Source organism: Fundulus heteroclitus, chromosome 24, assembly GCF_011125445.2.
Source record: "Fundulus heteroclitus isolate FHET01 chromosome 24, MU-UCD_Fhet_4.1, whole genome shotgun sequence".
Lineage (NCBI taxonomy): Eukaryota > Metazoa > Chordata > Actinopteri > Cyprinodontiformes > Fundulidae > Fundulus > Fundulus heteroclitus.
In genome coordinates, this window is record NC_046384.1 from 571312 (window position 1) to 598330 (window position 27019).

General features: G+C 40.8%; 2 protein-coding genes across 5 annotated transcripts in view; both read left to right on the plus strand.

The window, feature by feature from the left end:
- The first annotated feature begins 1937 nt into the window (after positions 1–1937).
- LOC105918780 (IQ calmodulin-binding motif-containing protein 1) lies at positions 1938–13690 on the plus strand. Of its 4 annotated transcripts, XM_036128214.1 has the most exons (16): positions 1954–2273; positions 2351–2467; positions 2580–2712; positions 2790–2943; positions 3943–4060; positions 4141–4216; positions 4329–4428; positions 5000–5172; positions 5244–5386; positions 8226–8344; positions 9685–9751; positions 9832–9907; positions 10001–10164; positions 10235–10372; positions 11742–11898; positions 13195–13690. In XM_036128214.1, the coding sequence occupies exons 3-16, from the start codon at positions 2601–2603 to the stop codon at positions 13461–13463; spliced, it is 1866 nt and encodes a 621-aa protein (XP_035984107.1). In that variant the 5' UTR covers positions 1954–2273; positions 2351–2467; positions 2580–2600; the 3' UTR covers positions 13464–13690. The 4 variants fall into 4 exon arrangements, with proteins under 4 accessions (XP_035984109.1, XP_035984107.1, XP_035984106.1 ...); XM_036128213.1 differs by lacking the exon at positions 2351–2467 and having other exon boundaries at positions 1955–2273; XM_036128215.1 differs by lacking the exon at positions 2351–2467 and having other exon boundaries at positions 1963–2273; positions 5244–5353.
- A 1535-nt stretch (positions 13691–15225) lies between these two features.
- The window catches only part of LOC105918790 (protein EFR3 homolog B), a 28287-nt gene continuing 16493 nt past the window's right edge, over positions 15226–27019 (plus strand). Inside the window, exons 1-5 of the mRNA XM_012853947.3 lie at positions 15226–15501; positions 17819–18056; positions 25991–26067; positions 26163–26290; positions 26403–26553. Of these exons, the coding sequence (XP_012709401.2) occupies positions 17867–18056; positions 25991–26067; positions 26163–26290; positions 26403–26553 (546 nt within the window). The 5' untranslated portion in view covers positions 15226–15501; positions 17819–17866. The remainder of the gene's footprint in view (positions 15502–17818; positions 18057–25990; positions 26068–26162; positions 26291–26402; positions 26554–27019) is intronic.

Here is a 27019-nt window from a genome sequence, read left to right on the forward strand (position 1 = left end):
AAGCAAATTTTGTTCAAACAGTTACTCAAGTAAATGTAACTGAGCAAATATCCACCTCTGTGCACAAAAGTAGAAAATGAAATGTTTAAGGATAAAATAAATACAAAGCTAAACGTCGGAATCATTAATGAAGATAAAATAACCAATTTTTAGTTTATAATAATCAGAGAAAAACACAGAAAACAAAAAAATGGCAGCATAAAACAAAAAGTTAATACACAGGGCGTTACGGCCACGTTTTAAGATCGTGGTGCATTCAAGTCACATCGTACATCATGGAGAAATACCTCCAGAAATAGTTAAATCTATTTTAATGTCAACTTTAAACATTTACTTATTCATCACTTCTTAACTGTGGTTATTTTCTGTGTGTTTTACTGGTGTTTGTTGGTTTTATTAAACATTTATTAACACAACAGCCTTAAATCCACTGAGCCAGGCCTGCTGCTGTCCGTGGTGCTGAACCCGGACCTTGTTACCAAACAGCCACAGACGCTGCAGCAGAAACGTCTCATAATAAAACTAATTTACTGAACGCCTTGCTTATTTTACTGCGATGTGCCTCGAGGACTTCAAAACCAGCCTCCTTTCTTTTTTCTGATCCACATCCACCCACGTACAGAACCAGAACCTGAACCATCCGGGTCCAGTGAGGGTTTCATCATCACTTTTTGGCTTGCTGACCAATCAAATGGAGTCTGACACAACAGGCCCACACATCTCTGAGCTCCCCGCGGGGTTCTGTGCTGCTCCTCTCCTCTGCTGTCTCTGCATGCATAATTACACCCAATCCGCCCGAACAACACAACCCTAAAGTGTCCAGATGGTGCGACAGCAGCGGGTCTCACCTCACTGGGAGACAAGTCCGCCCGTAGGGAGCAGGTGTGCAAACTAACCAGGTGGTCAATAGACAGCAATGGACACGTTTAAAACAAAAGAACTCGACTTTGTTTTCCATGTGAGGAAAATTGACACAGACTTGATTTATATCAATGAGCTATGCTGGTCCACTGTACATCTATGCCAACTACTCACCCGTGGAAAATGCTGTACTGGGTCATGAACATTGATTGTGCACTGCCTTCTTTTAAGCTGATATGATCAAGAGACTTTCTTTATCATCCTGGGCTTCACCTGTTCACCTTGATGTTGCCGGGAAATACCTCATAACAGACTTTAAAATGGCTTTTAGCCCACAGCAAAGAATGTTTCCTGGTCTTCTTTTTTTAACAATCCCGGTGTCTTTATTTTAATCTGTAAATTCAGGTTGATGTGCATCTTTGATCACAGCCCAACTTTCTTTGTGAGGTTTTCCACTGCAGCAATAGTACGGATTATTGATTCTGAGATCACAAGTGAAACCTCTTCCACATACGCACAGGCATTTATTTATCATAAATTAACTGAACAGGAAACAAATCTGTCAGAAGGTCAAACTCAAATACAAAAAAGGGGCTTTAAGCTCATTTAATAACTGTGAACACCCATAAACCCACTTGCCTCCTTTAGCTAAAGTCTGCAGACAGGATCCAGTGGATCAAAATGAGCTAATTGTGCAAATGTGTCAGTCAGAAAAAGAGACGCAAACATTCAGTGAAGACGATCCTCAATAACTGGAGAAACTATAGGAAACTAGAGAGAATAACTTGTCTATAAAGACAAGATGGGAATGCAAGGAAGATTCTCTCTATGTGTTTTTTCTGCACTTGTGGTACTTGAGTTGATTTAATCAGATCAGATGTCCCTTTATTTGGCTGTGATCCAAGATTTTGATCATTATTGATGCTATTTTGTCACGTTTAATCGCTGAAACTGTTTTGAAAACAACCAACAATATTATCCATAAAGTGCAGAATTGCATTTAGGTGCATTTAAGATAAAGAAAAATGTGTTAAAGAACGTTAAGCCACAATAGCTTCCCCAGCTGTCCGAGCTGTACTTGAACGCACCATGCGGTTTTCTCCCTGCCGCCGTGAAGCGCAGCGGCGGGTCGGAACCGGTCCAGAACCCCGACAACAAACACGTCCGCCTCTCATACACACGAGTTTCCTAAATATGTATTTATGCTCCGTCCGGTTCGCCTTAAAACACTGCAGGTGGACGCGGCTCCTTTGTTCGGACGAGAGGCGCGCTTCCGTCGCACGCTCATGACGTCAGGTTACCGTGGCAACAAAGGGCGTCTGCGCCGCTGTCCCGTGAGCTAGGTGCTAGCTTCTGCAGCTCAGCGGTGTTTCTATAGCAGCCAGGCTGGCGGAGGAGGACGCAACGCGTCGGTGAGGATGGTTTCTAAGTCGTAGGGTCGCTTCGTGTCAGGAAATATCAAGTTATTTATAGATTTCATTCATTTTAGAGGGAAAATAGCCGAGCGCTGCTAAAGCTAGCTTCACTGGATCAAGCCTCACTGCCCAGGATCTGAGTCTGGTTCGGTCCAGCTCTGTTAGAGGAATAAAATGGGCTGTAAAAACTGGTATATTACATTAAATTAATGGGATTTATTGCATAAAGCTATCCTGGAGGCTGTGATGATGATGGTTTACTGTCCAGACTGGGTTCTGATTAAGGCCTGTGGCTGTTTTTAGGTCCATTTAAAGGCCGGTGTGATGGAGCTGTTGGAGGAAGAGGAGGCCGCGATACCAGAGCTGAAGAGGCAGCTGGAGACGGAGGATCTGGGCCCGGAGGAGAAGATCAGCCTCCTGAACGATGCCCTAAACAGTGAGAGGGTGGACCTGTGTGTTTTACTGGGCTGGATCCGGGTTCGGGGTGGTTCTGATTGCATCTCTTCCTCTCAGAGGTGCTGAACTCTGCAGCCGTGCAGGCAGACAGCGCAGCGTTGACTCGGGTCAAGTCCCAGCTGTACCTCAGTGGGGTTCTGGGTCAGTGTGTCCGGGTTCTGCCTCTGGGGAGAAACTGGACCTCTGCTGCCACGCTGGCCCACCTCACCAGGTGAAGGTCCACTTCCTGTCCGTCTTTGGCTTTAAAATTAAATCCTTACACAAAAGAAAGATGTTCACTCTGATTTATTCCTAACATTTTTATAGTTTGATGCTTTTTTGTGTATACCATTAATCTTTTATTTATTTTAGATTTTTTTAATATTTCCTTTTAAGGTCTGATCTAGTAAATTTATTTCACAAACCTAAATTTTGTTTATTTTTGACTAAAATTACTTTCTGGAGAATGGGTTCCCAAACTTTTCGGTCTGCAACCCCCCAAAACACCAGTGCCAGAGACTGGAGACCCCATTTGGTCCTTTTTTATGTGGGGGGAAATTGCGAGAATACGGAAATGCTAAATCTTTTTAGCACCTCAGCATTAAATTATTAGTAATATCAGGACTCACAACAACAGTGTGACTTATTCTGTGAACATTACAACTTTGTTCTCCCAAAATTCCAATTTTATTTTCCCAATAAGATTGCAGTAGGGCCATTGTAGATGACAGACAATGGATTATTGGACAGGGTACATTTCTACAAAAAAACTGTAAATTTTATGGGGAAAAAAAACAAAATTTTCCACACTCACAGGCTCAAATTTGTGGCTCATCCTGCGACCCTTGGGAACTGCTTTCCTCATTTATTGATTATTATACATTAAAGTAAATTTTTAGAACATTTTAAACCTATTTTTTTTATTTAATTTTATTTTATGATGTATTCATACGTATTTTAAGTGTTTTTTTGTTGTTGTTCAGATGTTTGCTCAGTCTTTCAATAATAATGTGATATTTGTACAACGTTTCATCTAAATAGTCCATTTTTAAACTAGATTTGTAGCTTTTGATAGTCAAGTATTTGGATTTGGTTTAAGCTGCTGTTTTAAGTGTTTTAAATCTATAATTTTGCTTTAGATTGATAAAAAAAAAAACAGTATTGCAGTTTTCAGCTGTTTGACGTTTAAAGAGAGATTTTGAGTTCAAACGCCTCATTTCTCTGACTCTAGCTGCAGCTGCGTGGGGGCGGAGCCAGGCAGCCGCTCCGAGGCCTTTCATAGGCTGTTCCTGCCGTCGGTCATGGACGCCCTGCTGTCTCTGGCCAACCAGCTGATGAGCCGAGCAGAGGTGAGGGGTACGGTCTGGTGACCCGTAGCCGTGATGGAGAACTCTGGGCCTAACTCCTGCGGTTCTGTTTGCCGGTCCAGTGCTCGGCTCTCTTCAGGAAGGTGATGGACTCCGTCGGCTGGCTGCTCTCCGCTCACACCCACCTCACGGATCAGGGTCCGTCTGAAAACCCACCCGCCCACTCAAATGTCCCCTTTTGACCAACAAGGAAGCATGTGAGAGAGTTTCTTTCCTTCTCGTTTTTTTCCCCCCCGGTTCACCTCTGCAGTCCTCAGCTCCGTCCGCTACGAGCAGATCCAGATGTGCGAAGACGTCACCGTGTCGCTGCTCTGCATCCAGATGTGGATTCAAACCTGCACAGTCAACAGGTGAGGCGTACATGAACGGACTTTGAGGATTTCACTCTGAAAAGAGCTTCTACACTGCAAAAATGGAACTTAAAATAAGTAAAATGTTCTTAAAATTAGTGTATCTGTCCTTGATTTGAGCAGGTAAATAAGATGATTTGCCAATGGAATAAGATTTTTGCACTTAAAATAGGAACAATTCATCTCCATCATCTTATTTCAAGTGCAGGATGTCTAATTATCTTATTTTAGGGGTCAAAATACTCATTCCATTGGCAATTAATTTTATTTATTTTATTTATTATTTTTAGATCAATTTTTCCAGTGTAAATACCATCAGTTCTCAATAAAGTCAACTTAAAGGCGATCTGCTGTAAAACTGAGAGTCACAACACAGCTGTGACTCTCAGAGAGCTGTTCAGACCTACAGGGAAACTCTTTGCTATCTGTCCTGATATCTACTTCAGAACTACAGATCAGCACTGAGGTGTCGTCAGTGTCTCCTTTTAACAGGAGATACTGACGTAAAAGTAGGAATTTATTGGGCAACAGGAAAAAATGGAGTCACTCTGTTTCCGTCCTCGGTCTGCAGAGACTTCCTGTCCCGTCTGAGCGACGAATCCGTCCTGCTGCTGCTCAACGAGGCCGTCGGCCAATTGGCTCTCAGCTCTGACTCCGCTGTGGGCGGGGCCTCCGTCAGACTGATGCTCCTGATGGCCCGTCAGCTGGGACTCCGTCTGCAGTCTCTCCTGCTCAACTTTAAAGGTCAGAGGTCGGGTGCTGGAGCTGTTCTGTCACGTGACGGGAAGGTCGGAGGTCATTCTGCGTCTCCGCAGGTCTGGACAGCCTCCTGGAGAAGGACTGGACGGGGCGGGGCTTTGACCAGGAAGTTGGTCAGCTGATCTCCATCCTGCAGCGTGACGGAGCCGGTAGCAGTGAGTCGGAGGTTCGCTTCGGGCTAACGCGCAAAATCAAAGAGGTTTAGTTGCTGCTCAGATCTAGTATAGTTTAATAACCTAAAACAGTTATAATGGTAACATTTCAATCAACCTTTCTTCATAAAGTTGTAACGTTGGTTAAATTACCGTATTTGTCGGACTAAAATCTCACTTAAGATCCTTAAATCTTCTCAAAATTTGATGGTCCGCCTTAAATCTGATCACTGTTGTGTTTACTGACTGATTTATGTGGTATAATGCGTCAAAAATTTGTTTAAAATGTGTAAATACAACTTTGGTTAGCAACGATGCCGCTCTGCTCAGCGGATATTAGAAGTAATACGGTACCCTTTGTACATGAACTGTCTACCAGACTGCCTGACTGTAATGTCTAAACTAGAAGTGCATTCATGTATTATGAGTATGTGCTGTAACAAAACAACCTAGTAAGTTAATTCAATATAAAAGTTTATAAACGTTTATTTTGGTCTGATGTTAGAAACAGGGCAGCGTAGTCCAGCTACTCTGTCCTCCCGTGTGTCCATGAAGGAGTGATCTTACACGCTTAGGAAGAATATTTAATGCGCCTTATGGTCAGAAAAATATAATATTTATTTTTTAAAGTTTGAACAAACTGCTTTTTGTAGGTTTTCCTCAATGCAAAAGTTTCGTCTAATATTGTTTCAAAAGTTCAAATTTCATTTCTAAGATTTAGACACAAATGTCTTAATTTTTTTTACCCGTTATTTTATGTGTGAAAAAAATAAATTTTTGTCTCTGTTTTATTTTCAAATTCTTTTTCTTTACCAAATTTTTTATTTTTTATTTTAACTACATGGGGTCTCTGAGAAGTTGAGACAAATGTTCAATTTCTATATTTCACATCAACATAAAACAATAAAATAGAGACATTAATACATCTAATATCTAATTAAGGTCTCTATTCTCATCTTAGTGTTTAATTTAATATTCAATTTTAAAGAAAATTATCATATATGCTTTTTATTTTTCTTACTATCTTTGTCTTTAACGATTATCCCAAGTAATTTTGCTTAGTCTCTTATTGATTTATTGGTTTTCTGTTTTTTAAAGCAAATATATTAGAATAGTATATTTTGTAAAATCAAGATTTCATTTTATCATTAATAAAAACTAGGATTTTATTTGATTATATTTTTGATTGCTTCTCCAGTTTAGTTATTTCTTTCTGTGTAATAAAAACAGAAATGATAGAAACAATATGAACCTTTCTGGGGACGTTTTAAATGTGATAAATTAACCTTTTATTCCAGATCCAGGAGCTCCACTGCTCTTCTGCTGCTGATAGAAGCTGCAGCAGAAATAAAAACAGACTTTTACTATTAACTGCTAAACATACAGCTAAAAAAATAAAGGGAACACTTAAACAACACAATGTAACTTTGTGTTTTTTTTTTTTTTTTTTTAGCTGTATATTAGACCTAATTCACCTCAGGATGCACCAAAGATTCAGATTATTTAGTACTTTTATGGCAAGAAATTTACAAAAACAGTCACTTTCTGTAATACATGAGCAAAAGGGAACAGAAAGAAGATAAAATCTTATTTTTTCTGCCGTTAGTGAAAAAACAAATTAACTTTGCTAAGCGGCTACAGCCAAAATAAAACAATACCACAACAAACGTCCGTCCGTCCGTCCGTCCGTCCATCATCTTCCTCTTATCCGGGGTCGGGTCGCGGGGGTAGCAGCTTCAGTAGGGAGGCCCAGACGTCCTTCTCCCCAGCCACTTGGGCCAGCTCCTCAGGAGGAATCCCAAGGCGTTCCCAGGCCAGCCGGGAGACATAGTCCCTCCAGCGTGTCCTGGGTCTTCCCCTGGGTCTCCTCCTGGTGGGACGTGCCCGGAACACCTCACCAGGGAGGCGTCCAGGCCCACAACAACCACAACAAACGTTTATGTTCAAATAAACCAACAAACATTTGTTGGAAAATATCAACATTCACATATAATAAGAAATAAGAAATACACAATGAGCAAGGCAAATATATCTATCTATATTATATATACTGCACATGTACATACATAAACCCAATACATATACAGTAAAAAACTAAAATGAACCCTAAATATACTTTGTTTATACATATACTTAAATAGACAAATATTGTTACAACTTTGTAACAACTTTGTAACAACTTTGTAACTGTGGAAGTAAATTCCAGAGTTTTAACCCAATAACTAAAGGTTAAACATCTGTTTAAGTTAGTGTTTAAAATTAAATTTTCTGCTACTAAACTCGTTTTCTAAATGGAAATTGTATTTTTTTTTCTGGTAAATTTATACATCTTGCTTTGAGCATAATTAATAATGTTTGAAACTTAACCAAATCCTCAAGCTTTTATATTCTAGATTTAATACATAATTTACTGGTGTGTTCTTGTGTATAATTCTTACAGCTCTCTTCTGCAACATAAATAAAGATTTTATATTTGACTTAAACGTGTTCCCCCAGACTTCTACGCCGTAGTTAAAATATGGCACAACATTTCCACTGTTTCATAATTTAACACTTTATTTGTAACAAAGACTTTTGGAAGCAACTAAACGGTGGAGTTAGTTTTACACACTGCAAAAAGGAATTAAGTTAGTAAAATATTCTTGAAATGAGAGTATTTGTCCGTAATTTGAGCAGGTAAATAAGATTATCTGCCAATGGAACTGGCATTTTGACCCCTAAAATAAGATAATTAGACATAATGCACATAAAATTAGATGATGGAGATGAGTTGTTCCTATTTTAAGTGCAAAAATATTGTTCCGTTGGTAGATCATTTTAACTAGCTGCTAAAATCAATTTCTAGAAGATTTTGCAGTGCAGTCTGACGTTTATCTCTGTGTGAAGGTGAGCGCTGAGCGCCTGCGGGCGGCGTGTTTGATCCAGGCTGCCTGGCGGTCCTATCGGACCCGCCGCAGAGTGAAGGGCCTCAACAGAGCCGTCAGCACACTGCAGAGGAGATACAGGTAACTCTGCAGCTCCTCCAGAGGAGATACAGGTAACTCTGCAGCTCCTCCAGAGGAGATACGGGTAACTCTGCAGCTCCTCCAGAGGAGCTCTCTCACCACCAGGCAGGAATTAAGGTTCAATATTTACAGTCAGCATGTGTGAAACAGTCAAATGTTCAAACACTGCAAATACAGAACTAAAAGTAAGTGAAAATGTCTTGAAATCGTTGTAATTTTCCTTGATTAGACCAGGTAGATAAGACTATTTGCCAATGGAATAAGATTTTTGCAAGATCAGGATGTACAGGGTGTCTAATTATGTTATTTTAGAGATGAATTGTTCCTATTTTAAGTGTAGAAATCTTATTCCATTGGCAAATAGTCTTATCTGGTCAAATCAAGAAAAATACACTCATTTCAAGAAATTTTACTTATGTTTAGTTGCAAAAACAGAACTAAAAGTAAGTGAAATTTTCTTGAAATCATTGTAATTTTCCTTGATTAGAGCAGGTAGATAAGACTATTTGCCAATGGAATAAGATTGTTGCACTTTAAAATAGGAACAATTCATCTCCATCGTCTTATTTCAAGTGCATGATGTCTAATTATGTTATTTTAGAGATGAATTGTTGCTATTTTAAGTGCAAAAATCTCATTCTATTGGCAAATAGTCTCATTTAGCTGGTCAAATCAAGAAAAATACACCGATTTCTAGAAATTTTTACTTATTTTTCTTATAATTTATTTATTTATTTATGTTTTTTCACTTTCTTTTTTCAAATATCACATTACACATGTCAGATTACAAAATATATATGATTTAGCAATGGTATCAAGGTGTTATTCGATTGTATCTGTTGCTTTATGTCTGTTGGTTGTGCTGTTCTTTTTGCATCTCTCTTTCCAGGTGATGGAGCAGACAAAGAAGGTTTTATCATTCTCTTCCTTTTATCTCCTCTTTCTTTCACCTCTACTCTTTTTTTTCTTCTTTTCTTTCACTTCTTGTTCTTCCTTTACTCTCCCATTGTCATGTCCATATAATTTGAAATTCTCCTTGCAGGAATCATAATAAAGCTATTTACAAGCATAAATCAAGCGGAGCACTATGGCGAAAGCTGTTTGCTCCACTTGTAAAAGCAAAATCTGTCGAGCTCTATCTGGCATTGAGACATCAATTCCTATTGCCACATTGCTAGACAGGACACTGGGGAGAAAAAAAAGAAAAAAAATTTTTAACTTATTTTTAGTTACATTTTTGCAGTAAATAAAGCAACATTTGCTGATTTTATTTTATATTATTTTTTTATTTATTTCTTTTTAAATCTTAAACTTGTCAACGTGTCCTGCGTCTGCGTCAGGGCCCGGAGGAGGCGTCTGCAGGAGCAGAGGGAGGCGCAGCAGTGGGAGGAGCAGCTCAGCTACCAGGTGAGTGCCGTGGAGGGACTCGTCCTCTCAGCCGGACGAGGCGAGTCGCTCAGCCCTCCTGCTGCTGCGCTGTGTTGCAGGTTTGCGTGAGGAGGCAGCGGGCGAGGAGGCGCTTCCATCAGAAACAGCGGGAGCTGCTGCTGCTGCTCCCCCCTGGTAAACCTCCTCCTCCTCTCCTCTATCGTTGTTGTCGCCCCTCAGTCAGACAGAATTTAGTCCAAACGCCTCTCCGCCGTCTCACGCTTCCAGATCAGGTGCGACCGTACCTGCAGGAGTGCGAGCGTCGGGCGGCCGTGGCGATCCAGAGCGCCTGGAGAGGCTTCAGAGAAAGAAGACGCTATAAGGGCGCTCCGGGAGACGCGCTGAGGGAGTCCCAGAGGCGGCAGCGCGCTGCCAGGACGCTGCAGAGAGCCGTAAGACTCAGAGACGTCCTCTACGCCGTCCCCCTGCTGGGTCATAAACCAGCTCTGTCTGCTCCTGTAGGGACGTCGGCTCCTGGAAAAACGGCGAGCAGCAAAGGCTCCGCCCCTCACCCCGCCCTGGATTGGTCAGGACGGCTTGACGGAGAGCCGGCGTGCCGAGCTGAAGCAGCAGGTGGACGAGCACGTCGCCGTCCACAGGGTGATTCAGACTTAAGTCTTTAATTTGGCAACATGCTGGTGAAGATTCTCAGTCATCCAGGTCATGGTCGTTCAAAAAAAAAGTAAAAAAAAAAGTAAAAAACAAAGCAACTGGACTTGTTTTCCGTAGTAGAAGACGTTTCGCTTCCTCTCCAGGAAGCTTTCTCAATTCAAAAAGTCTGGAGTAATGTGGAGCATCAAGCTTTATACTACTGCCCAAACAAAAGCCAACATGCAAATTCAACAGAAACAGGTCCACCCCTTAGTAATGGGCGGTCGTTAAAGCCATTAAGACAGCAGATTGAACCAAAACTGGTCCACTCCTCTGTAACGAGGAATTGTTGGCAACAGTTTTAACCACAGGACACCTGGAGGCACCAGGAAACAGTCACAGGCTTAAAGTTTGACTTTAACAACAAGGTGTAAGAACAATTGAAGCAAGTCAGGACGTCAGATAGAGGCGTCTCCTTTCCTTTAATGTCTTCTAGAGAGACGTCTGAGCTAAACTTCAGGCTTTAATGGAGACTTTTCCAGACTAACTAAACCAATAGATTAATTCTCGCCTGAGATTTTAGGGAAGTTAGGAAAGTAAATTAAGGTAAAGCAAGATTATTTTTGTTCACTCACACCTGGGGAGTTCACGGTAAAAATAAAGGAACAGATGTGTGTGGGGAAAAAAGTAGATTAAACACTGGAAATAGATTTAAAATAGGAGCAAAAAAGAATAAAAAAATGGATGGGATCTGTCAAATTTGAACTGATAAAGTATTCTCTTATAACTAAATATGTTTTCAGGTGTGTTGTTAAATATTGTCTTTCTACACTGCAAAAAGATGACTAAAAATAAGTAATGTTTTTTTGAAATTGGTGTATTTGTCATTGATTTGAGCAGCAAGTTTTAATGATCTGCCAATGGAATAAGATTCTTGCACTTAAAATAGGAGCAACTCATCTCCATCATCTTATTTCAAGTGTAGTTTATCTAATTATCTTATTTTAGGTGTAAAAATACTCATTCCATTGGCATATCATCTTATTTACCAGCTCAAATTAAGGACAAATGCACTAATTTCAAGAAATTTTTACTTATTTTTAATTCAGTTTTTTTAGTGTAATGATTTATGTATAATAGGGAGACTCAAAGCTTTTTTTTTTTTTACTTCCGTTAGCATCTGAATTTTAGTATTTATAGCATTTTTCCTGCTTTGCTTCTGCTGAATCATGACATGAGCAAATAGATCAGCTGATAGTTTTCACATAAAGATGAGCTGCACATTCACGATGAACATTTTGAGAGAAATACTGCTGCTGCCAATGTTGCTACAACACGCTGCGTCTTCAGCGTGCCGTTTCCCCGTGTTTCCTCGCAGTCGACACGCGTGTCCGCTGAGGAGTGTGCGGCGCTCCACGAGGAGGTGCAGCTGCTCCTGCGAGCCGAGCTGCAGAAGGTGGCGCAGCGGAGGAGAGAGGAGCAGCGGGTGGAGGCTCTGCTGGCGTGTGCGCGCACGCAGCTGGAGCTGCTGCGAGGTAAGATGCGCCGGGCGCCGTACGATGTTTTCAGTCGTCGTACTCGGAGCTCAAACTGTACGACATAACCTCAAAGTTTAAAAGTTCACAGCTCTCCATCTCTGTTTTTACTGTACGTCTAAAAACAACACGTCAGATTCAGCCCCGTAGAGAGATGGCGCTACTCGGACTCGTCTAACCGGAAGCCAAACGTAAACAGTAGAAGAAGAAAAAGTGTCGATGCTCTCTGTTAAATATGAGGCTCACCAGAACGAAACGTGCTGCCTTGGTAATTCTACCAGTCCCTCCTCCGTAGTTTGACTCCATGTCACACGTACCGCCGCCGTACTTCTCTCTACTCCAGTGTTTTCGTCTGAGAAGAAGAAGAAGAAGAAGCAGCATTTCCTTGTTTGCACCACTGAGCTATATAATACACTGGAGTGCTAATCGCCCGCTGTTAGAACGAGTCGCTTTGAAGCCACCAGCCGCCATATTGGTACTCCCTATTTCCCCCCAGTAACTAGGGAATATGTGCACTACAGCATCGAATAACGAGGATTTTCTCATGTTCAGGGGGGCTTAAAACTTTTAAAATGTCAAATGCCATATACTTTTATGTTATGTTCTAAAAATATCAAGTACTGAGAAAGTCATGTGCTGAAATATTTAGCATTTTATTCATTTAAATATACATATATAACATTTATAAATATATAAATAATATACAAAAACATATATTTATACATATATATACATATATACATGTACAAATATTTAATATGAATAACATGTAAAATATTTCAGCACCTTATTTCCTAGTAGTTGATAGTGTCAGTACATCCACTGACTGTAGAATTACCTGTGAAACGTTTTCACACAGCCAGAAAACTGCTTGTTGTTGCAACCAAATCCTGTGGGATTCTGTGAGAGTAGGGAGTAGCAAGATGGCGGCCAGTGACTTCAGTTTTTCGGCAAAATCAGCACTCCGGTGTATTATATAGCTCAGTGGTTTGCACATGCTCAGTGCGCGAGGTTGGAGGAAATCGGCTCGTAGCTCCGCTTCACCAGCAGGAGGCGCTCACCTCACGAGGGCCGACTGAATTTTAAACGTTTGATTTTCATCCGACCGTCCGATTCCTCGTTGCCCCTGGATACGATACGACGCACCATGCAGCTGAAACTCGGCCCGATACAAAAAAAAATCTCACTCGGCCCAAAAAGAGCAAAAAATCGTACAGCGTACGCCCGGCTTTACTGCCGTTGGTGGTGCAGAGATCATTAACCAATAACTATATCTCACCCCCCCTCCCTCCCTAGAGGCCCCGCCCCTTTCGACTGTCACGGTGAAACAGGCCGAGTCCTTCCTGAGCCCGTCAGCGTCCATCGCCGCCCGCGCCCGGGACGCCCACAACGCCGCGCTGCAGGCCAGCCGGCTGCCCTGGTGGAGGACGCTGGGAGGGATGGACACCGGGGAGGAGGTAGGCCCCGCCCACCTGCAGGAGCTGGAGGCGGAGCTCGGAGGACTGTTCATCGGAGGGTCGGCGGTGGTTAGAGGAGGCGCCGAGGTGGATGGAGCAAAGCTTTAACCGGCTCTGATCCTGAGATCGTGTGTTTTCTCTGGATTCATAAAGTCACAAAACCTGCTGTCAAGTTACAACAAAGTGAAACCAACAGAAAAACTCTGTGACTTATGCTTAAACTGTACCATGAATGTGAAACTCTATGTAAAAGCTGGAAAATCTGCTCTGAGTTTGGTTTGTGTTTTTTATCCCTGCTGGGCTTTTGCAATAAAACATGCAAGTACAACAGAAGAGAGCGCCCCCTGGTGTCTGTGTGTGTAAATTACTCCCCCAGACCCCAAAAAAACACCACAAACTGGACATATATATGGAGCTTAAAAAGTTACAGCTTGCAATGACATTGAAAAAGAGAGTTGGCATTTGAAAATTAGACATTCAAAAGTCAAACATTGCTCCAAAGTAAAAACTTATGATGATTTTCTGATTTTATGCTGCAGCTTTTATTCAGTGAGATGTTTCCAGTGTCCCTGAGGAGCTCCTTCAGCTACGACGTCGCTACAAGCTGGCACTGTTTTACCGTCAGGGGCGGGGCTAAATCGAAGGCCCCTTCACTGGCCGTCTGTTTTTCCGGTACTCATCTACTTGCTGTCACTGGTTTAGCTCCATGTCACTACAATCAGTAGCTGTATAGGTTAATGAAGATAATATAAATGAATTAAGCCCCGCCCCCACGGTAAAATGGTGGCAGCTTGTAGTCAAACATTGTTAGAAAGTAAAACTTTCTAACAAGTATATTTTTCAATGTCACTGCAAGCTGTTTTAGCTCCCTACTGCATAAAAATCTTGAATCATTATAAGATTTTACTTTCTAACAATGTTTGACTTTTCAATGTGTAATTTTTCAATGCCTGAATCTTTGACATCATTGTAAGTGATTTTTCAATGTTAATTCTTCAATGTTAGATTTAGCATTGTAAAAGTCAAATTTCAATGTTGCTGCAAGCTGTCACTGTTTTAGCTCCATACGACATACAATGAGAAAATCATTATAAGATTTTACTTTCTAACAATGTTTTAATTTTAAATGTCTAACCTTACAATGCAAAATCTCTTTTTTAGCGTCATTGCAAGTGATTTTTCAAGGTTTAATTCTTCAATGTTGGATTTGGCATTGTAAAAATCAATTTTCAATGTCGCTGCAAACTGTCAGTGTTTTAGCGCCATACAACATTAAAATGAGAAAATCATTATATGATTTTACTTTCTAACAATGTTTTAATTTTAAATGTCTAATCTTACAATGCCAAATCTCGTTTTTGGCGTCATTGCAAGTGATTTTTCAAGGTTTAATTCTTCAATGTTAGATTTGGCATTGTAAAAGTCAAATATCAATGTCGCTGCAAACTGTCACTGTTTTAGCTCCATACACATAAAATGAAAAAATCATTATAAGATTTCACTTTCAAATAATGTTTGACTTTTAAATTTCTAATCTTACAATGCCAAATCTCTTTTTGCAACATAATTTTAAGTGATTTTTCAAGGTTTAATTCTTCAATGTTGGATTTGGCATTGTAAAAATAAATTTTCAATGTCACTGCAAACTGTCACTGTTTTAGCGCCATACAACATTAAAATGGGAAAGTCATAATAAGATGTTACTTTCAAACAATGTTTGACTTTTAAATGTCTAATTTTACAATGCCAGATTGCAAGTAATTTTTCAAGGGTTAATTCGTCAATGTTGGATTTTTACAATGCCAAATCTCTTTTCAATGTCGCTGCAAGCTGTCACTGTTTTAGCTCCATAGCCCTACAGGAGTAAATAAAAAAACATGCTTGAAGTGATGCATGTGTACCAGCAGAGGGCGCTCTCTGTGCAGCATCCCAGTGATGAGCAGGAGGAGGCGGTGCTGCTCCACCTCATCAAAGTTTAAGGTGCAGCTCTGCCAGTAAACAGCAGCTCCAGCGGCCAGCCGCATGACGTCAGAGGCGGCGTATCGATCATCGATCGGAGCTGCAGGACAGCAGCGGCTCGGCAGATGTTACATAAGCGGCTGTCGGAGGGAGGCAGCTGCGGGAGAGCGGCGCTGCAGACCGGCAGGTAGGAGCTCCGACACTTCACGCTGCTGCTGCTTTCACTGCAGGGGGTTATTTACAACGACCTAAAGTCGATTATTAGTGTTTAATTTAAAATTATGGGCCGGAGTTATAGTTTCACACTTTAAAATTTATTTTTTGTTTCTTATATTTTAATATTCGGATTGTTTCCAGCCCATTCAAACTCAGTTTTTATCTACACTGCAAAAAGGGAACTAAAAGTAGGTCAAATCTTCTTGAAGTTAGTGTATTTTCCCTTTATTTGAGAAGGTAATTAAGACTATTTGCTAATGGAATAAGATTTATGCACTTAAATCAGGAATAACTCACCTCCATCATCTTATTTCAAATGCAGGATATCTAATTATCTTATTTTAGGGGTAAAAATACTCATACTATTGGTGGAAAAGATTATTTACCTGCTCAGATCAAGGACAAACACACTCACTTCAAGACAATTTCACTTACTTTTAGTTCCCTTTGCAGTGTAAAGGGAACTAAGAAAATAGACTTAACTTATTATATATTCTAACAATATAAAACTATGATATAGTTATTTTCCAGTAAAATAACAAACATTTTAATGAGAATTTTCTGTGATTTCTTTCATTTTCACCCCACAAAAGCATCTAGATCTATTTAAGCTGCATTTTTAATAATGAGAAAAAATTACTTATTTTCTAATTTGTCTCTAAAATGTATAAAATAAGGTTTAAACCTCAGACTGTATTTAGAAGTCCACCAAAATAAAAGCGTACTGAAAAATTTCTCACCCTCTCATCCAGATCAAATCTTTAAAATGTATTGTTTGTTCTGTTATTTTTAATACTCTGATTGTTTTCAGCCCATTTAAACTCAGTTTTTATCTACACGGCAAAAAGGGAACTAAAAGTAGGTCAAATCTTCTTAAAGTTAGTGTATTTTCCCTTGATTTGAGCAGGTAAATAAGACTATTTGCTAATAGAATAAGATTTTTGCACTTAAATCAGGAACAACTCACCTCCATCATCTTATTTCAAGTGCAGGATGTCTAATTATCAATTTTAGGGGTACAAATACTTATTCTATTGGCATGAAAGATTATTTACCTGTTCAGATCAAGGACAAACACTCATTTCAAGAAATTTTCACTTATTTTTACTTTAAAAATGAAAAGAGATGTAACTTATTATATATTTTAACAGCATAAAAACTGTGCTGTAGTTATTTTCCAGTAATAACAAACATTTTAATGAGAATTTTCTATGATTTCTTTCATTTTCACCCCACAAAAGCATCCAGATCTATTTAAGCTGTGTTGTTAATAGTAAGTAGAAACAATTATCTATTTTCTACTCCTACTGGAGGCTCCTCGAATGTAAAAATAAGGTTTAAACCTCAGACTGTGTTTAGAAGTCTACAAAAATAAAAGCATACTGAAAATATCTCACCCTCTCTCATGCAGATCTAATTTAAAATGTATTTTTCCCCCGCATTTTTAATACTCAGATTGTTTTCAGCCCATTTAAACTTAGTGTTTTTCTACATTGCAAAAAGGGAACTAAAAGTAGGTAAAATCTTCTTGAAATTAGTGCATTTTCCCTTGATTTGAGCAGCTAAATAAGACTATTTGCCAATGGAATGAGATTTTTGCACTTGAAATAAGAACAACTCACCTCCATCATCTTATTTCAAGTGCAGGATATGTAATTATCTTATTTTAGGGGTAAAAATACTAATTTTATTGGCAGAAAAGATTATTTAGCTGCTCAGACTGTGTTTAGAAGTCCACCAAAATAAAAGCGTACTGACAATTTCTCACCCTCTCATGCAGATCTAATCTTTAAAATGTATTGTTTGTTCCTTATTTTTAATACTCTGTTTTCAGCCCATTTAAACTTAGTGTTTTTCTACATTGCAAAAAGGGAACTAAAAGTAGGTCAAATCTTCTTGAAATTAGTGTATTTTCCCTTCATTTGAGCAGGTAATTGCCAATGGAATAAGATTTTTGCAGTTAAATCAGGAACAACTCACCTCCATCATCTTATTTCAAGTGCAGGATATGTAATTATCTTATTTTAGTGGTAAAAACATTAATTTTATTGGCAGAAAAATGTTATTTAGCTGCTTAGACTGTGTGTAGAAGGCCACCAAAATAAAAGCGTACTGACCATTTCTCACCCTCTGATGCAGATCTAATCTGTACATGTCTTCCAAACTGGGCCTGACAGGCGTGTTGTGAGGAACAGAGCTGAGCTGCAGGAGTTAATGTTCAGAGGAATGTACTGAAGCAGGAGCTTTAAACTCCATCCCCTCTCCTCGTTTCCCCACCTCCACCCCAGAACCTCCACCTCTTCTGCTCCTCTGGATCACAGGAAGCCTCCTCGGAGATGCCGGGGACACTCCCCAGCTTTCCCAGCCTGCCCCGGGGCATGACGGTGCCGGCGCTGCTCAGCTCTCTGCCCAGAGGCGTCACCATGCCCAGCCTGCCCAGGGGGGTCACCATGCCGACCCTACCGGAGGCTCCTCGACGGCTGCTGCAGGACTGCTGCTCCGTGTTCGACCACCAGACCTCTGGAGGTAACGGGCCTTTGCTTCTCAGTGCTCCAGCAGAAGTTTTAGATCTTTTTTAATGATTATACACAAAAAAACTGGGGGGGAGGTTAGTTTTAATGGTTTTTACTGGTTCACTACGGCTCAACATCATGATAAATATTCAGGCTTGTACAAAGGAACCAAATTAACGCTCTGCAGTTCATTTGGGAGTTCAAAAAAAGTAAAAAACAAAACAACTGGACTTGTTTTCTGTAGTAGAAGACGTTTCGCTTCCTCTCCAGGAGGAACCTGGTACCGTGCACGTGACGTCACCGTCTCAAGAGCAACGCCCCTTTTGCCGCTTAGGTAGGGCATACAGATAGAGAACGCCCGTAGCAACCAGCTATTACACGCGCAACAGAAACAGCGATATGACCGACTTTGCTGCCATTAAACTTTCCCAAGACGATGTTCCAGGCGCACGGATTACTGGTCGCACTGTCGAAGAACACACCAACCTTCAGCTCAAACGATGGCTTGAGGTTCGAGGGCTTAAAAAAACTGGAAAACTGGCCGAGTTGATGAACGGTAAGCTTTGTTTTTTTTTCCTGCGCGGCGATCATGGCAGCGTCGGCCGTTTTTTTTTTTTGTTGTTGTTGTTTGCAATCACCGTCCAGGAATGGGTATATGTTTAATGTTTGTCTTATTTGAAATGTTTTTGAGTAAGCTATCCTGGTAGCAGGCTATCATGTTAGCGCCTGCTACCATGATAGCCTATATGCTATCATGGTAGCAGGCGCTACTTTATTAACATGTCGGCCACCAAAAAACTCTTACCTTGACTTGATGTCACTGGAATTGGGTCAGGATGTTCTTCTGTTGGGCCCTTTCCTCCAACAAAATGCTTGCTACATATGTACTTGAATTTGGTAACTTTTTCCGGGTTGAACTGTTGTGTAGGCCGACCGCCCCGGTCCCAGCACACACATTTCTCCTTGGCAGTCTTGAAGAAAACATCCTTCATATGCGGCCGATCAGCGTAACTCGAGTCGCTGTTGCACGGTCCATAACAACAATGTTTAAAAACCATGGTTTTAGACTTGGAAAAAGCAGTCGTTTACCGAGTAAAACCTAGGCTAACGCACGTGTCTTTTACAGCAAAACAGCGGCGGACTATGCAAGCTTGCCCTACTGCGTACCACGTGATATGACGTCTCGTGACGTCACGTTCTAAAAATAGCTCGCTCGCAGTACACCATTCAAAAAGTCTGGAGTAATGTGGAGTAACAAGCTTTATACCACTGCCCAACAAAGGCCTTGTGATGGCTTAGATAACATGCAAATTCAACCGAAACAGGTCCACCCCTTAGTAATGGGTGGTCGTTGAAGTCATTAAGCTAGCAGACTGAACCGAAACTCGGAGTAAATTTTCCATTTGGCGCGTAAAATTCAGAGGGCTAGCTGCCACATGGCGAGTAAATGTTTGCACCCAATCATGTGGGTGAATGCTTCTTTACGTTCCTCTGCTTTCAGCTCGTACGACAACAAACACTCGTCCACGTAATATCGTAATAGTAATATCATCTTTATTGTCATTGAAACATACATTACAACGAAATTTGTTCTCTGCTTTTAACCCATCTCCCTTGGGGAGCAGTGGGCTGCCATGTGCGGCGCCCGGGTTAAGGGTCTTGCTCAGGGACCCAGAGTGGGGATCGAACCGAGTACTTGCACACTGCAAAAGTAGAACTAGAAATAAGTAAAACGTTCTTAAAATTTGTGCATTTTTCCTTGATTTGAGCAGGAAAATAAGACTATTTGCCAATGGAATAAGATTTTTGCACTTAAAATAGGAACAATTCATCTCCATCATCTTATTTTAAGTGCAGGATGTCTAATTATCTTATTTTAGGGGTCAAAATACTCGTTCCATTGGCAGATAATATTATTTACCTACTCAAATCAAGCATAAATACACTAACTTTAAGAACATTTTACTTATTTTTAGATCCATTTTTGCAGTGCATCCTTCTCTGAGCTGCTCTAATCACTAGGCCACGACCCCCCCATACACAAGATGCAGCTCGGTAGGCAATTTGGGGTTAAGTGCCTTGCCCAGGGGCACATCGACATGTGGCAAGGGGAAGCTGGAATCGAACCCACAACCTTCTGATTGCCAAACGACTACTCAACCCATCAAGCCGCAATCGCCCCCAAACTCTAATTCTCCCACACCGGGATTCGATCCCAAATCTCTTGCATGCAAAGCCTGTACTTTGCATCTGAGCTATACTGTAGCCATAAAAGATAATTTCAAAGCACAACCACATGTTTAGAATGGAAGAACATACTGCTTGCACCCCAGATGGGACTTGAACCCACAATCCCTGGCTCAGGAGGCCAGTGCCTTATTCATTAGGCCACTGGGGAAGGCAGCCAGTGACGCGAGAACAACAACAACAGCTACGTCATGTTCGCTAACAGCTAGCGTTTAGCTAAGGCTAATTACGTAGCGGCATTATATGGAGATATTTGGAGTCAGTCAGAATTACTTTGGCCGGTAAAAAATACGCTTGTCCGGTTGATTTTTACATCTACCAGCCAACTTGGTGGATCAGGAAGTTAATTTCGGACACTGCCTGTACAGATACCGAGGTCTGGTAACGGGCTGGACTGAAGTTCTAGATGCTTTCAGGTTTTCTGACTAAACACGGCCGATACCACCAGGAACCGCCACGGCTCAAACCTCCTGTTGACTGGAACATTTGCACCACCGTGGACTGAGATGGTGCTGAAGAAGCTTTAAATCTGCAGTCTGGTGTCATGGAGAATAGCTTTATGCTCATAAGCAGGGACATTTCCTCCAGACGTATGTTTGGAGGCACCTAAAAACTGTACCGACGGTAAAGCACGGTAGTGGAGGCACCCTGCTACGGGTTTGATTCCTCGCCTGCAGTACTGACTCGTTCCAGAAAGTTGACGCCCTAACGAAGAAGAACAAGCCCACCTCCAAATTCCTAAACGCACATGGTAAACGGATAAAGGCGAAACGGGAGGATTCTGGACTCCGCAGAGACGATTTTGTGAACTCTGCTTAAAAGTCGAGTCTGTGGTACGAAACCGGCCGATTCTGCCAGGAGGAGCGTTCAAATATCCAGAATGAAGGCAGGAGCTCGTTCAGGTCTGCAGAACAAGCTGCAGACTTTTAGTTAGATGCTTGTGGGGGTGTATGTATATATTTGAGCCTGTGTGGATTAGACAAAACCCTCAAAGTAGTTCTTGCCTTTTAAAACATAATGTGCATAATTTAGCTCATCAGAGCTTACATTTTAACCTAAATGTTCACTCTGAGGCCTGTAAAGCCTGACCCATTTTCCACTTTTATTTATTCTCCACTGGAACCAATAATAATAATAATAAAAAGAATAAAAATACCTATTTCTGCAAACCTTAAACTTATAAACGCCCCCATAACGAATCATTCCGTCCAGATTACACTGAGATTAATCCGAGGACGTTCCCAGCTGCAACATCGGAGCGTTTGTCCCACTAAAAGCTCAGAGCATCCCCACTTCCTGCAGATTTCTGCTACACGGGCGAATAAATCCCCAGCAGATTACTGAGCGCCGAGCTGCCGCACATGACCCGGATCACACCGGCGACACGCTCACTGGCACGGCGACGGCCCGCGGACCCGCAGAAGCTCATCAGAGGAGCGCGGCGCAGGAACACGCTCATTAAACCCGGCCTCACACCGTTAATCAGCCGCTGGGCTTTAATTGGGCCGCAGGGCTGTGAATGAAAGTGGGCGGAGCCACGGCGCCGGGCGTGTGCGTGGATGTGAGCAGAAGGGGCCAGCATCATGTACGGTAGGACAAGATCCACATTTCATAACCCTGAAATCTGCCTTTTACCCATCATCACCTTTTTTTACCCAGAGAAAATAAATAATTACTCCAGTTCAGCAGCTTGTTTAGAACCGGATTAAATTACATTGTTCGCATTGCAAAAGCTAAACTAAAAATAAGTCAAATTTTCTTGAAATTAGTGTATTTGTCCTTGATTTGAGCACGAAAATAAGATGGTTTGCCAATGGAATGAGATATTTTGCACTTAAAATAGTAACAAATCATGTTTATCGTTTCATTTCAAGTGCAGTATATGTAATTATCTTAGTTTAGGGGTCAAAATACTCATTCTATTGGCAGATAACCTTATTTAGCTGCTCAAATCAAGGATAAATGCACTAATTTCAAGAAAATTTTACTTATGTGTAGCTCTGATTTGGCAGTGCGTATTTTCAAAAGGCCTTTACACTGTATTCTGGATGCAAATAAACACTTTTTAAATAAAACCAGCTTTTATGAAAGAAGAAATTCGGATTACAGTTTATTTTGACTATTTTTAAAGTCCTTTTTTATGCAGTTTTTAAATCAGCTGATTTTCACCTGGTGTGAATCGAACTGAAGCGGCTGCTGTATTATTGGTGTGTGATCCGTTTTTTACATATAAACATCTCCGATCTTATCTTAATCGTCCTCTTCATCCTGTCTGCGGCGTTATGAATCTGCTCTCTGATTCCCCTGCGCAGATTTAAGCACGTTGTGTTTTTTGTAATCCACGTTTCCGACTTGATTTCTGCCCATTAGGCCGTGTTTGCCTGCAGGGATGCAGATGTTTTCAGTACGATGCTGTCTGATTATTCTCAGGCTTTCTTGCGTAAAATAATTAACTGAAGCATCAAGTTAGTGGACCAGCTGGACCTTAGATGTCTTTGTAAGGCTCTGATGGACAGATTGATTTTATTTGCAGGGCAGAATGTTTTATTCTATTCTCTAAATTAAAACATGTAGAAATCTTATTTCTTAAGTTCTTCTTGAATTGATTTATAGCTAACTTACATCTGTTATCTTTGAATTGTCACACCTCAACTTGAGCTTTGATCAAAACATATTAATTGGTTTACTTTTATAGGGACTCCATTAAGGACTTTCTACATTTTCAGTTTTTTTTATCTTCAAGGTTTAACTAAAACAAATCTGAAAATGAGAAACAGACTGAAAACTGAATACATTAATAAGATCCTGTAGTTACTGTGTGAACGAACCTAAAGGTGAAAACTGATTCATTTATTTTAATAAAAGTTTATTTTACAGCTTTTTAGCCGCCTAGATGTCGATCAGAGTTTTAGTCTGAACCTGTTTACACCTTTTTAAACTTGGTCTGGTTTAGGTGCTGAACAAAGTAGTGAAACTCCAGATTTATAAACTTTAGCAAACAGAAAAAAAGGTTTAAATTGTAGGACAGTTAAATCCAGATTTGATGAATCAAAGTGATTTTAAAGGAAAACAGATTAAACTGGTAATGAACCAGTTCACTGGTAGATTAGCCTGGGTGGTGTGCACCTTATCTATGACTTTGAATTAAGAAATAACACGTTAGAAATAGTTAATTCTTTTCTTTTAGTTGGACTAATCTGTAAGTAATCATTTCCAGGTTCAGCACTGAATGATAATTTTCATGCAAATTAATTATTGAGAGCAAAATCCTTACTCTTGGAAGTTTTCAGTTGTAATCTTAGACCCCCTTCACCCTATTGGCTGAATAAGCTCACAGGTCTGGTCCAGCTGTTTGGTTTTCTGGTTAGCTACATAAATCCGTTACATCTACTGGAGTTCACTCCCGCCGGCTTCCTGTCCGCTCAACTCCCAGCCATCGCTGCTGATACGGAACCTGGTTCTGTTGGAGTTTATTTTTTTACTTGTTAGAATAAAGTTGTTCCTGCCTACTGTGTCCATGTGCTGTCTCAGGGTCGGGCATCGCCACAAATTAAATGTTCCAATGTAATTTTCTGAAACTACAGATTGCTGGAGCTGCTGAAAGCATAAACAAATGTTATCTCAGGGCAGCATGCACATGTGACTAAACCTTGGAGTCTATGCTATTTCACTATTTCACAGTCTGACGATGATGCGTCTACTACAGACAACATGTGAGCAGTGGACCCTCCTGCAGGGGCGTGTCTTTAAGAGGCTGATGGAACCAACATTTGGGGCTCTTGACCATTTTATCTTTTAGACTTAGACTTAGACAACTTAATTTGTCATTTTGTATGCACAGAGTGCGTACAGAACGAAATTTCGTTGCATACAGCTTGTAAATTGCAGTGAAATTTAATTACAGTATAAGGTGTAGTAGTGATTCAAAAGTAAACAATTGAAATGTAGACAATGCAGGAGAAGTCACAGTGTACAGGTGAGTATTTTTAAAACTATTTGTATGTGCAGAATTGATTGTGCAAAGGGCATTTGTGCAAGAAAGCATTTAGAAACTAAGAGTTTGGCAGCATTTATAATGCTAGATGTAGATGCAATGATGCAAAATGTGCAGATATGCGAATGTTGTGCAGAGTCTATGGGTTATAGTTAGTATAGTTTTCCTGCATCATGATCAATATGATAGCCCAGTTCTGAGCTGTACTATTTCTCTGGCCTGTTTAGATTTAACGTGTTAAAGTATAGTTTCTGCTTCAAGAGTCGTTTCTTATTAAGAAGTAATTAATAAAAGAAGACTGCTTCTCCAGGGTAAAGGATCGGACTCTGCGGTAATCTTTAACATTAGTATACAACGTTTTACCAGTTGCCATTAAAAAATACACCTGATGGGATTATATTATAATTAGAATCAGGTTGGATTTTATTTAACTGGTGCTGAACACGATGGTACGATTGCTTGTGTTTGACTTATTTGGACTGAATTCAATACATTTTGACGAAATATAACAAAACTAGGCCTTCTTCCTTTTTAAAAAGAGCATTTAGATCATACTTGTTGTAATTTTGTGTAATAAACACAATTGTTCTCCCCCTTTGCGCTTCATAGATAATCTGTTTTTCTGTGGTAGTTTCATCCGGGCTTTTGTAGTCAGTTTATTTCCCAACATGCATTTCTGTTCACCCTTTCTGAAGCCTCCTCAGCTGTGCTGCATTTAGGTTTTCCTTCAGTTTCTCGCACCAAAATGGTCAGACTAAAGAGTTGCATTATTAATAACGAAGATCCTCCCTCATGATGTCAAGCGATTAAAACTGAATCCATTATAACCCGGATTTTACAGAGCAGATCATGTTTCTGGTTCTGCGGGCTCATGTCAGGAGCCACTGGGGTCCAAACGGATCATGCATCCGGTTGTGTGGTTAGAACCAGAGCTGTGGACTCTTTAAGCTCTGCAAATGGAAAACAGCAGCAGTATAAAGACGTTACGCAACGAGCAGCAGCAGGATTAACTCCTCCAACGCGCAGCATCACTGCAGCTGCAGCTGGATTGTCCTGCATCCATCTGGGGGTCAAAAGGGGAGGTTTAGAAAGTCGCAATGTTCAACGTTCTCCTTTGTGGCTCAGGTTGGGTTTAATGTAGAGACTGGACTCTGGTTCAGGTGATTTCTGAAGATGAAATCTGGGCAGATGGTTCGTCTCTTGCAGCCATTTAATCCCTAAAATACTCAACATGGAGAGATGAAAATTCAAAGGCTAAAGCCGACAAAGGCTCTGCTGCCCCCTGCAGGCGGTGGACGTCACTGATTTTCTCCTGTAGGCACTTGTCACTGAAAATACACTGCAAAAGGGAACTAAAAGTAATAAGAATATCTGCCAATGGAATAAGATTTTTTGCACTTAAAATAAGAACAATTCATCTCCATCTTATTTCAAGTGCAGGATATCTATTTATTTTATTTTAGGGGCAAAAATAAGGCAAACAGCCTTATTTAGCTGCTCAAATCAAGGAAAAATATACTAATTTCAAAAAGACTTTGCTTACTTTCATTTCCCTTTTTGCAGTGTAAAGATTAAAACAGAATAATTTGGAACAAATATTGAAAATGTAATCCTTATAAAAAAATAATAGACTATAACATTTATATTTATATAACTGTTTTGGAAGATTATGCCACTACTCTCTCCAAACATCCCCATGTGTGCAGGTGTGTGCGGCTGCTGCTGGGCGCTGCGTCCTCGCTACAAACGGCTGGTCGACAACATCTTCCCTGAAGACCCAGAGGTAAACGCACTTTGGTTTAAAAACAATGTATTACTCTAACCGTGTCTTAGCGGCGGACCAATCAGCAGTGACCTGTGTGTTTGCCGGGTGGACAGGACGGTCTGGTGAAAGCCAACATGGAGAAACTGACCTTCTTCGCCCTGTCCGCTCCAGAGAAGCTGGACAGAATTGCTGCGTACCTGTCGGAGCGTCTAACCAGAGAGCTGAACCGCCACCGTTATGGGTCAGGACTCTGGTTTCTGCATTATCCACACAGAAATAAACCAACCAATCCGAATTAGGATGACCGTCCCAGTAGAGCGAGTCTTTTAGCAGCAGTGTTGTTGTTGTCCCAGGTATGTCTGCATAGCGCTGGAGGCAATGGAGCAGCTGCTGCTGGCCTGTCACTGCCAGAGCATCAACCTGCTGGTGGAGAGTTTCCTCAGCACCCTGCGCCTGCTGCTGGAGGCCGAGAAACCGCACCTGCACATCCTGGCCACCAACTCTGTATGTACCGCCACACCTGAGCTTGCTGCATCCCCTCAGGAGCTTAATTTCAACTAAATATCCTCTGGGATACAGAGTGCTACATTTATGTATATAATCCTCATACAGTGAGCATTTCGTCTGTTTTAGGATTAACAGTAGAGGTATAGTTTCTGCAGAGTAATGAACAGTGGGTATCGCTGCATTTAACAGCAGGATTATCTCTGATTTAAATGTTTCTTCTCTTTTATCGGAGCAAGGACTAGATAATCTGGTCATACGGACTCCAGAACAGCTGATGTTAAAATAACAGATTTTAAAAAAAATATGAATGCATTAATTTTGCACTAAGTTTTGTGCTCTGATTTGGGCCACTGGTGTATCTTCTGTGAAAGTCTGCATGTTCTCTGTGTGAAGATAACTGGTGGTTGTTTTCTTCTTGCAGACGTTTTTCTAATCTGCAGAAAATCCTGTTTTGTTAAATTTC